This window comes from Palaemon carinicauda, chromosome 3 (genome assembly GCF_036898095.1).
Source record: "Palaemon carinicauda isolate YSFRI2023 chromosome 3, ASM3689809v2, whole genome shotgun sequence".
NCBI lineage: Eukaryota > Metazoa > Arthropoda > Malacostraca > Decapoda > Palaemonidae > Palaemon > Palaemon carinicauda.
Window position 1 is genome coordinate 8,613,216 of NC_090727.1, and position 12,345 is coordinate 8,625,560.

The following is a 12,345-nucleotide window of genomic DNA, read 5'->3' on the forward strand; positions in this document are numbered from 1 at the left end:
GCAGCGTTGCCAAATTTCACCCTACCTTCATTATTTCCCTTACTAATATTGATACTGGATTTGACATTTACATTTGGCAGGAGGGGTATAAGGACTGTGGATATGAGAGAGAGAGAGAGAGAGAGAGAGAGAGAGAGAGAGAGAGACTAGGGTATACTCTCTTTAAGAGAATGGTCGTATTTTACTATAATTAGCTGTCTAATACGATGCCAGGATCATGAAAGCCTTATTTTTCTCTTGTCTTTTAAAGGTTGCTCATGAATGACAGTGGCAGGAGACAGTGTCAATGCCCTAGAGACTGATCATATACACATATGATCAGTGCCCAAGCCCGCTCTCCACCCAAGCTAGGATCAGGGAGGGCCAGGCAATGGCTCACGATGACTCAGCAGGTAGACCTATAGGTTCCCTCAAACACTCCCAGCCTTAGCTCGGAAGGATGGTGGGGTTGCAGACACCACAAGAAACTATACAGGTTGATAGGGTCTCGAACCCCAGTCCGGCAGATTGCTAGACAGTTGTTAATGAGACTTCATCTTATATGCTAGAAAATCTTCCTTTATGACTAAGGGATGTCTCCTCTTCTTCAACTGATTCCTACTAAAAGGAGATTTGTTTTATGATTAAGAGAGAGAGAGAGAGAGAGAGAGAGAGAGAGAGAGAGAGAGAGAGAGAGAGTGTTTTACGTGAATGAAAATAATGACAGAATAATAAAATAACTGATGTGATCATTTCTATTTCCGATACTTATATCCAACAGCATTTCGGTTCAAACTAGGATGTTCCTATTTAATAATTGATTTTGAATCATTTGAGTAAATAATTGGTTTTAACATTATATTTTTTCTTTCTTTCTTTCATAGAAAATACTTATAAATCATTAGGTAACAGAATCAACAAATAAATATTCACATAAGGGACACATTTCAGCATTAGGCCTATAGAGGAGGAGGCTCGGCTTCATGCATGAGACTGTCATGTTTCAAATTTGGCAAAATCTGTAATTAACGCCTACATCATAATATGATTCTTAATGCAAATATTTCATGAGAGAGAGAGAGAGAGAGAGAGAGAGAGAGAGAGAGAGAGAGAGAGAGAGAGAGAGAGAGAGAGAGAGAGATTTTCATGCTGGTATAAAGCCATCCAACTTCATATCTGAAAAGGCCAAACGAAGTCTACCTCTCCATCTTCCCCCACAGCGTCTTTCTGTCACCTGGTTTCTCCTGGCCTGGGCTGTTCACGGACACCACTAGGAGAAGGAGGTTGTTTGTATCACGCCCTCCTGTCTTGAAGTCTGCTGTAGATGTGGCTAATTATTAATAGAAATATTCCTCTGTGGATCTACTGTACCTTCGTGAGCATTTGCTCCAAATTTCTGAAGGAGACGAAAATAAATGGAAAAATTTTACCCCAGGGGGAAATGCTGGCTGAACCATGAGTTGTTTCTCACAATGTTTCGTTCAGAACCATAAATGTTCAGTCTTTCTCTAACACTCACTCACACAGTCTCCAACATTCTTCAACATACCTTGGCCTCTAACTCATTCCAAAGGGCGAAGCTATATGAAACTATCGCTCAATTCTGAAGAAAACTATGTAATCCTTTGGGCGAAATAATATCAGAATATAGATCAAATCAGATGAAGAACATAAGAGAGGCTCCCTAGTCCGAGTGCTTTTGAAATAAAGTGAAGATGGCACCGTAATCATTTGCCACCTTTTCATTTCTCTCTCTCTCTCTCTCTCTCTCTCTCTCTCTCTCTCTCTCTCTCTCTCTCTCTCTCTCAAATACAAAATAAGAACAGGCAATTTGAACTGGATTTATGAATTTAATTAATCAATGCAGTCGTTTCTAGTCATTCAAAGACAATAGCATCTGACCGGCTGGTCAATGTCATACAAGTATCCTGGACCAGGGTTCAGAACCTGGCCGGTCAGGTACTATTGTCGTTGAGTGATTTCGCCTGGGGCTCTGATCCCGAGGTTGTTAAGAGAATCCAGACTTCAATGTATTAATATATATAGCTTATTTGAAATAGAAAAAAAAACACGTTTAAATGTGCAAAATTTACAGATATATATATATATATATATATATATATATATATATATATATATATATATATATATATATATATATATATATATATATATGTGAGGTAATGTTACTAATGTTACTGATGTTACTATTCAGGATTGTAATAGCCTTTTGGAAACGTCCCTGCCTTGTGATATGCTGGACTAGGGTTTGAGTTCCGCTCAAGTTTGATAGTTTCTTGTAGTGTCTGCAACCTCACCATCCTTGTGAACTACGGATGGGGGTGTTTGGGGAAGCCTATAGGTCTACCTGCTGAGTGACCAGCAGCCATTGCCTTGCCCTCTCTGGTCCTAGCTTGGGTGGAAAGGGGGCTTGGGCTCTGATCATATGTATATATGGTCAGCTTCTAAATTTCTAGGGCATTGTTACTGTCCCTTGCCTCTGCCATTCATGAGGGGCTATATTGGAAAGCCTGGAAATTCGTCTTCATGTGTAGACCTATAAGACGTGATTTGCCATAACCTGTTTTCTGATGGGAGCTTCATCCCCATCCCCCGCTCCTACAAGGGCACTGGGGGGGGGATGTTGAGGTATAGGGGGTGGCAGGGATAGGATTAGAAAAGAGACCTGGCCACTACTTTCTTACTGGTGCCTCTCTTGCACATAAGCACTTTTCTCGCGCACCTAAATACTTGATCTCTTGCACCTAAGCACTTGCTCTCTCACGCCTAAACACTTGGTCTCTTGCATCTAAGCACTTGACCTCTTGTGCCTAATCACTTGCTCTCTTGCACCTAAGCACTTCCTCACTCGCGCTTAAGCACTTTTTCACTCTCACCTAAGCAGTTGCACTCTCGTGCCTAAGCATATGCTTGCTTGCACCTAAGCACATACTCTCTCGCACCTAAGCACTTTTTCACTCGCACCTAAGCACTTCCTCTTTTGCACCTAAGCACTTGCTCTCTTGCACCTAAGCACTGTCTCTCTCGCGCCTAAGCACTTTTTTACTCGCACCTAAGCAGTTGCACTTTCGCACCAGAGCACATACTCCCTCGCACCTAAGCAAATTTTCACTCGCACCTAAGCATTTCCTCTTTCGCACCTAAGCACTTGCTCTCCTGTGCCTAATCACTTTCTTTCTCACACCTAAGCACTTGATCAATCGCACCTAAGCACTTGCTCACTCGTGCCTAAGCACTTCATCTCTTGCCCCTAAACTCTCAGCGCCTCTCGCCTAAGCATTTTCTCCCTCGCACCTAAACACTCAGCCACTCTCACCTAAGCACTTACTCTCTTGCACCTAAACACTCAGCCACTCGCAGCTAAGCACTTTCTCATTGGCGACAACTTAATAGATGTATTCAGGAAAGATAAATCAAAGCATTGTCTATTCATATTCACTTATTCCCTTTTCAATTTAGACATCTGTATTAGAGATATGCAAAAAAAGTCATAGGCCTAGTCTGGATCCTGAAGGCTACGGATACCACCTCTCTCTCTCTCTGCTTAGACTTCGGTCTCTATACCCCTGCACACACACACTCAATTACGTTTCATGTATACTCATAGACAATGGATATTGGTAATAAAAAACTAAAGGAATAAGAAGAACAGATATCAAATGTGTGTGCGTGTGTGTGAGAGAGAGAGAGAGAGATTCCCTATAATGCTAAAGCGTAGTTTTTTGGTTATTCTCCCTTGCTGCCAAATATAAAGGGAACGTCTAATCCAGTCTCAATATTTGTAAGGGAAATAATGTAGTTAGGAGGAAATTTGGCAACACTCCTCATCTGTCACTCGAATCATTTATTTTTTGAAATATCAATTAGTTTTATTTTGTTTATAATGTCATTTATTGTTATTTTCATAATATTATCTGTATTATTTCTCCTACTTTATAGAATGCAAATTTTCAAATCGATTTAGTAACGCCTAGAAATCTGAATGTTCAAGGTATTATGCTTGCACAAACACACGCATGCACGCACACACATTTACCAAACCAAGATGCTCCTTGCAACGGACCTTAGATGTTAGTACTCTCCCATCCCAACAGCCCTCTCTCTTTCCTATCCCATTTCACTAGACTAACTGCAAGAAAAGATAATTAACTTCTCAGGTAATTAAGCCAAAATTATTCAAACAATAGAGAAAACCTACATAGAAAACAATGGAGTGGGCCTAGTTTTACACATCAAATTCATTCACTTTAGTCTAATCGCGAACAAGACGTATTTGGTGTTCGAATGTCTTTAATTTTAACTTAATCTTTGCATTAATATTATTATTATTATTATTATTACTATCCAAGCTACAACCCTAGTTGGAAAAGCAAGATGCTATAAGCCCAGGGGCTCCAACAGGGAAAAACAGCCCAATGAGGAAAGGAAATAAATAAATGAAGAGAACAAATTAACAATAAATCATTCTAAAATAAGAAACAACGTCAAAACAGACATACATATAATAAACTATCAACAACATCAAAAACAAATATGTCATAAATAAACTATAAAAAGACTATGTCCGCCTGGTCAACAAAAAAGCATTTGCTCCAACTTTGAACTTTTGAAGTTCTACTGATTCAACCACCCGATTAGGAAGATCATTCCACAACTTGGTCACAGCTGGAATAAAACTTCTAGAGTACTGCGTAGTATTGAGCCTCGTGATGGAGAAGGCCTGGCTATTAGAATTAACTGCCTGCCTAGTATTACGAACAGCATAGAATTGTCCAGGGAGATCTGAATGTAAAGGATGGTCAGAGTTGTGAAAAATCTTAAGCAACATGCATAATGAACTAATTGAACGACGGTGCCAGAGATTAATATCTAGATCAGGAATAAGAAATTTAATAGACCGTAAGTTTCTGTCCAATAAATTAAGATGAGAATCAGCAGCTGAAGACCAGACAGGAGAACAATACTCAAAACAAGGTAGAATGAAAGAATTAAAACACTTCTTCAGAATAGATTGATCACCGAAAATCTTGAAAGACTTTCTCAATAAGCCTATTTTTTGTGAAATTGAAGAAGACACAGACCTTATATGTTTCTCAAAAGTAAATTTACTGTCGAGAATCACACCTAAAATTTTGAAAGAGTCATACATATTTAAAGAAACATTATCAATACTGAGATCCGGATGTTGAGGAACCACCGTCCTTGACCTACTTACAATCATACTTTGAGTTTTGTTAGGATTCAACTTCATACCCCATAATTTGCACCATGCACTAATTCTAGCTAAATCTCTATTAAGGGATTCACCAACCCTAGATCTACATTCAGGGGATGGAATTGATGCAAAGAGAGTAGCATCATCTGCATATGCAACAAGCTTGTTTTCTAGGCCAAACCACATGTCATGTGTATATAGTATAAAAAGTAATGGGCCAAGAACACTACCCTGTGGAACACCGGATATCACATTCCTATAATCACTATGGTGCCCATCAACAACAGCTCTTTGAGATCTATTACTTAAAAAATCAATAATAATGCTAAGAAAGTTCTTACGGTTTTAAGAATACAAAAGGCATATGTAAATCAAGTTACTTTGTAAACCACCAAATTAAACAAGAAATTTCTAATATAAAGTTAAGATTAACAACTTTAAATCCAAATCTAGAAAACGAAGCCGATGTTTATAAGTCAAATTGAACATTTGGACTTTGAGGAGAGAAGGCTAATGACGTCTCTCTCTCTCTCTCTCTCTCTCTCTCTCTCTCTCTCTCTCTCTTATGACGTTTCGTATGTCCTCTCTCTCTCTCTCTCTCTTATATATATCTATGAGAGAGAGTGACCACTATGGAAACATTACTAGAATCACTAAAGGTATAGACAGTAACTTTCAAGGGTTGAATCAGACGCGCTCCTTCTTCTTCTCTTTAATTTCCTCTCCGAAAACCACAAACTTTACAAACAATAACATTTAAAATCATCAGAGAAAATAACGTTCACTGATCTCAAATAAACTAAGAATAATGTCTTATAATTTCTGTATATTATTTAGCAATTAATTAAGGATCAAATCATCAAAATATATAGAAATAAATACAAGAGACTGTGAGCGAAATAATTTTGGAACGCCAACTTAGAAAACTACTAAAAGAAAACGGTTAACAGAAAATTACTAAAGGCATGACTAAAATGATGACTAATTTTGCACAACATGATATTAATATTTGACATTCTCCCCACCATAAGGGCGAAGGCACTTATCTTAACAAGTTTCACACTAAGGACATGAGTGGGTGTCTGGATATTTATTTGGACAACCCATCCTAACATAGGAACAATAACAAGCCTGTAAGTTATAACATACTGTACCATCAACTGAAGTCACAATACAACTCAAATTCTTCAAACAAGTCTTTTACAAATCTAATTTGTGAGGTCTTTTAATTTGGCGACCCTTCTTAGAATACATGTTACCATCAACAACAGTATTTCCATTAGGATTCTGTTCAGCTGTCTTATCATCTATTACATCAATATTCATTTCAGAATTATCATTTACATGTTCAGGGACTTCCACAGAAAGATTCTTTAAACCAGGGTTCAAGTGAGCATTGATCTCCAAATCATGAAGTCTTTGTATTGATCTGTTAACAATACCCTTCCTAGTTTTTACATCAACATTGCGAATCAGCCCATCCCTTCCAGGGTATACATTTACAATAACTCCAATAGGCCACTGTAATCTGGGCATATAATCTTCTTTAACAAGCACAGTGCTACCAACATTCAATCTACATTTTTGGTTAAACCCCTTAACTACAGGGGGTAGATTTGCTATGTAATCTTTCCTCCACACACTCCAAAACTGTTCCAACCTTTTATTTACAATTTCTTCTCTATCACGTAGATCATCTGGAGTTACAACATATGGTTCAATGTCAACAGGGGGTTTAGAAGTTATATTCCTACCAAGAATAAAATGAGAAGGGGTAATATAATGTTCAAAGTCTGGCTCATCACTCACAAAGGTCAGAGGTCGAGAGTTTATGCCTGCCTCAATTTCTACAAGAGTAGTCTCTAACTCATTCTTACTTACATATCTAATTCCCAAAGTCTTTTTCAAGGCTACTTTAAGTGACCCCACAAGTCTTTCAAACCAACCTCCCCACCATGGTGATCTTGGTACGTTAAACCTCTATTTAGGTGCTAAGTGTCCAAATACCTTCTGCACTTCCGAGGAGGCTGCGACAAAGGTATTGGCATTATCGGAATAAATTACGCTCGTAATACCTCGACGAGCAGCAAATTTCCGTAAAACCTGCATAAAATCAAACAATGACAGGGACTCCGTGAGTTCCAGATGCACTGCTCTAACTATAGCACAAGTAAAAAGCAACATATATAATTTCTTTCCTGGATAATCAGCACTAAATACTGGCCCTGCAAAATCTATACCTGTAACTGCAAAGGGGGTTGCTGGAGTAACCCTTAAATCAGGCAATGGGGCAGCAGGTTGACTACAAGGACGGCTATCGTGCCGGCAACAATCTAGACACTCCCGTACAACAGTCTTAGCCATTCTTCTTACACCATTTACATGAAAACTAGATCTTAATGATGAAACAATGCTGTTTACACCAGCATATTTTAGAAACTTATGTTGGAACTGTACTAAAAGCTTGGAGATATGTCCTTTAGGAAGAATGATTGGGTGTTTTGACTCATAACTCAAGTCAGAAAACTGAAGTCTACCCTTTATCCTCACAATACCTTTATCATCAATAAATGGATCCAGTTTTCTTAATTTAGAATTTTTAGGAATCAACCTTTTATCAGACAAAGCTTGGATTTCACTGGGGAAAGCTTCTCTTTGCACTACATAAATCAACCTTGCTTTAGCCTTATCTAATTCTTCAGTAGTAAAACCACCAGTATTCACAGCAACCCCTGAACCTTTTGCTTTACAATTGCTCATAAACCTTTGAACATACCCAACAATTCTTATTGACTTATTAAGATTATTGTATTTTTCAACATCAAACATGGGAGTTGCAGTCTGGACACTTAAGCATACTAGATGGTCTTCAGATTCATAATTTACAGTCTCATTAACAATAATGGAGTTATCACCGTCCTGAATACTAAATGTAGGATCCGACAGATTAGAAGGACCCCTAAACCAAAGGTTATTTCCAATAAGCTTTTCTGCTAATAACCCTCTAGTCATCAAGTCAGCGGGATTATTTGATCCACTATAGTGATGCCAGTGACTGGGAGGTGTCAAGTGCTGAATTTCTCTAACTCTGTTGTTAACAAACACATCCCTTGTCACTGAATCACTCCTTATCCATCCTAAAGTTATAGTGGAATCTGTCCAACATACAATCCCAGGTTTGATCTTAAAATCCAGAGCCCTTTCGACAAATCTTACCAATCTAGCACACAATAAGGCTCCCATTAATTCCAATGTAGGAAGGGTAAGTTTCTTAAGTGGTGCTACTCTGGCTTTGAACATGACAAGTGAAGATTGACAATCATTTCCAAGACAAACCCTTAAGTATACACATGCACCAAATCCCTTCTCAGAGGCATCTCCAAATCCATGTATTTCAATGTGTTCAATACTCTTCCAAGGTACATTTGTAAAATAACATCTCCTTATAGCTAGGGAACTAAAGTATCTAGTACTATCACTCCATTTCTTGAGTTTTCTCTCTAATTCATCTGGCAACTTGTCATCCCAAGAAATACCCAACTTCCATATATCCTGGAATATTATCTTTGCATACATTATAAAGGGGCTGATAAACCCACAAGGATCAAACACCTTAGCTATCAAACTCAAGACAGTTCTCTTTGTATATGAAATTTCAAAATCAGGACCCAGATGAAGACCAAAATAAGAAAATTTATCATCATAATTTGACCATTTAAGACCTAGCACCATATTAATTTCATCATCACTCAAGATTTGCATTTTGTCCTTAAATTTAGAAGCAATTACTACACTATTGGAAGAAACCTTTTCAAGGGACATATTAGCATCAGCCATAATATCATATGCAGTCTTAAATTTAGTTGCTACTTCTTCTACATTATCAGCTCCGCTAAACCAATTATCTACGTACATATCTCTTTTTAAATCTTGAACAGCTTCACATTCTGAGTAATTGCTTAAATGGTGTTTAACAACAACATTTAGTAGAAAGGGGCTTGAGGTGTTGCCAAAAACAACTCTATTGAATCTCATATGCCTTACTCCATCTTTACCTGGCATCAAAAATCTATGGACATTTTTGTCCTGACTGTGAACATTAATTTGTAAAAAGGCCTTAACAACATCAGCAGAGATCACGTACGGCCAACGTCTAAATCTAATCAATATCTCTACTAAATCTGGGTTTAGAGAAGGACCTGTCAACATGCAATCATTAAGCGAGATTCCATTAGCCCCTTAGCAGAAGCATCAAAAACTGGACGTATCTTTGTAGTGCTGCTATTTAATTTAACGACAGGTATATGAGGCATGTAATAAATGGGTCCCTGTGACACCAAGCCCTCGGAGGGAATTTCCTCAATTATCCCCAAGGACTCATATTCATCAAAAACCTTCATATACGCATCCTTTAATTCTCCATCTTTCTCAAATCTAACCAAAAGCTTATTTAATCTCTTCATTGCTTGATTTACATTACTCATCAGTGAATCCTTAATGCTGTTATTTTTCCAAGGTAACTGAACTTCATACCTGCCATTTACAAAATCTATTTTATCTTCAAACTCTTGAACTACACTTTCCTTGATATCTTCTTTACATTCCTTACTAGTAATACCAATAGTTTCTAAAAAAATATGACATCAGCATCGGATACCCCTGATATACTTAAGAGCTGGGGAGATGAGGACACAAAGTCTGATAATGAAGATGTACTTACAACCTTAGTAAAATGGCACCCCTTGCCAACATTTCCCGATAAAACCCAACCAAACACTGAACTCATGGCAACAGTTTTCCCCACCTGTACAGCATCTTTAGGATTCATGAGGCTCCAGTAGTAATCCAGACCTATAAGAATATCTATTTCTAAAAGAGAACTATCATCAAAGTCATCTGCTAAATCTAAATGACTAAAAGCATCTAAGATGTGGGTTGGAACTACTGGTCTAACTAAGGGGTTACATATCTTTGGAATACCTTCAGCAAAAATGGGAATAATTTTACCTTTATTATCCAAGACATTTAACTTGTAAACATTACTTTCTATATCCTTACCAGAGCTATGCCCACCAAAGCTACTGTAAGGGGCTTCATTCCTAGTAACCCATTCAGGTTTACAAATTTCTGTAAACTTGCTACTAACATAAGAGCGATCACAACCACTATCGAACAACAATTTAGCGGTGACAAAACCTCCCTTATTATTCATTACCTTTACCTTAGCCGTTTGTAATATAGTCTTATTACTATAGTGGCCTGACAACATACTAGCTGAGGGAGGTGCCACGTGATCACCATTTTCTACATTTGTTTGGGGGGCCATATTCACCTTAATGCCACACATTACTACATTATGGCCACCTTGACACTTAGTACCCCTTACTTTACAATTTTTAGAAATATGGCCCTTATTCAAACATTTAAAACAAACACCTAATTCTCTTTTCTTGTCATACCTCCGCTGCCCATCCAATGCTAAAAACTTGTGACACCTTTCAGATTTATGGTTTAGCTACGTACAAAAAACACAATTTGAACCTTCACTTTGAGAAACCGCATGTAAGGCAGAGGTTGTATACAAATTATCTCTGCCATCTTTACTATTAATATTCTTTCTTTCCTCATTTCTACCATGAGGCCCAGAAGCTGTGATATTTTTTCTGTACATCTCACTTCTTTCTAGTACTTCTATTTCCCGTTTAAGCTACTCTAACAACCATTCAAGATCACTTTCATGGCCACTACACTCTCTTGACCATTGTAGCCTCAACTCCATTGGAAGCCGAGACACAATTATAAGGGTTAGGAGAACCTCACACTTCTTGCCTGTTACTCCAAGGGTATCTAAGCTTCTTGTACGCTTTATGACTTCATCCCGAAGTCTCCAAAGTTGTTTTGAGTAGCTCTTACCTTGGTTGACAGGTACTTGAAGGGAAAGAAGAGCTTGGACATGAGCATGAATAATGCACACAGACTTGCCAAATCTTTCCTTGAGTAAGTCGACAACTGTTCTATAGCTGGCACTGGTGTGTGGCACGCCTTGCACCACATCCTTGGCAGGACCGTCTAACAGGGATAGCAAGTAGGTCAACTTACTAATGACTGGTAACTCTGTGTTGTCTATGTGGGACGAAAACTGGTCCCAGAAACTCTGCCATTGGGTTATTTCGCCATCAAATCTTGGTAATTCTAGTTTTGGCAGCCTTGCATGAATGGATGCTGTACTTGCAGAACTTCCACGGTCGTCATCACTGATACCTGCTGCCGAAATATCTTTAAGCCTATTTGCACATCTCAGCCTAGTCTGCCTAGCCTTAAGCCGTGCACGATCTGCTTGTTCCTAGTAATTTTCTAATTCCTCGGGTTCGAGTAATATTTCTAATTTATCCTGCACTTCTTCTAGTTTAAAGAGTCTTTTATCCATCTCTTCTAGAGCTTCTACTAAATCGCTTGAGGTAGGAGGTGGGTCTTGGACTAGTAGGTCCTCTATTCTATTACTAACTCTAGTCACCCAGCCCTCAGCCGCTGCCTTTGCCCTATGTAACTGCTCCATTCTAACTATATCACTGGGTGTAGTTTCTAAAGAGTTACTGATAGTTCTTACCGGGTACTAATTGTTCTAATCCCGGGTCTGGGCACCAAATGACCACTATGGGGACATTACTAGAATCACTAAAGGTATAGTCAGTAACTTTCAAGGGTTGAATCAGACGCGGCTCCTTCTTCTCTTTAATTTCCTCTCCGAAAACCACAAACTTTACAAACAATAACATTTAAAATCATCAGAGAAAATAACGTTCACTGATCTCAAATAAACTAAGAATAATGTCTTATAATTTCTGTATATTATTTAGCAATTAATTAAGGATCAAATCATCAAAATATATAGAAATAAATACAAGAGACTGTGAGCGAAATAATTTTGGAACGCCAACTTAGAAAACTACTAAAAGAAAACGGTTAACAGAAAATTACTAAAGGCATGACTAAAATGAATGACTAATATTGCACAACATAATATTAATATTTGAGAGAGAGAGAGAGAGAGAGAGAGAGAGAGAGAGAGAGAGAGAGAGAGAGAGAGAGAGAGAGAGAGAGAGATTCATCCGTAAAAAGACGTATACAAT

The 12,345-nt window shown here is 38.1% G+C and overlaps 2 protein-coding genes across 2 annotated transcripts; both read right to left on the minus strand.

Moving 5' to 3' along the window:
• Positions 1–7,195: 7,195 nt before the first annotated feature.
• LOC137630659 (uncharacterized) lies at positions 7,196–9,250 on the minus strand. Its single transcript, XM_068362271.1, has one exon. It carries the CDS (start codon positions 9,248–9,250, stop codon positions 7,196–7,198), a length of 2,055 nt encoding a protein of 684 aa, XP_068218372.1.
• A 167-nt stretch (positions 9,251–9,417) lies between these two features.
• On the minus strand, positions 9,418–10,562 carry LOC137630665 (uncharacterized). The gene is made up of 2 exons (XM_068362283.1): positions 9,962–10,562; positions 9,418–9,842 (listed from the first exon to the last, which is right to left on the minus strand). Exons 1-2 carry the CDS (start codon positions 10,560–10,562, stop codon positions 9,418–9,420), a joined length of 1,026 nt encoding a protein of 341 aa, XP_068218384.1.
• Between the last annotated feature and the right edge of the window lie 1,783 nt (positions 10,563–12,345).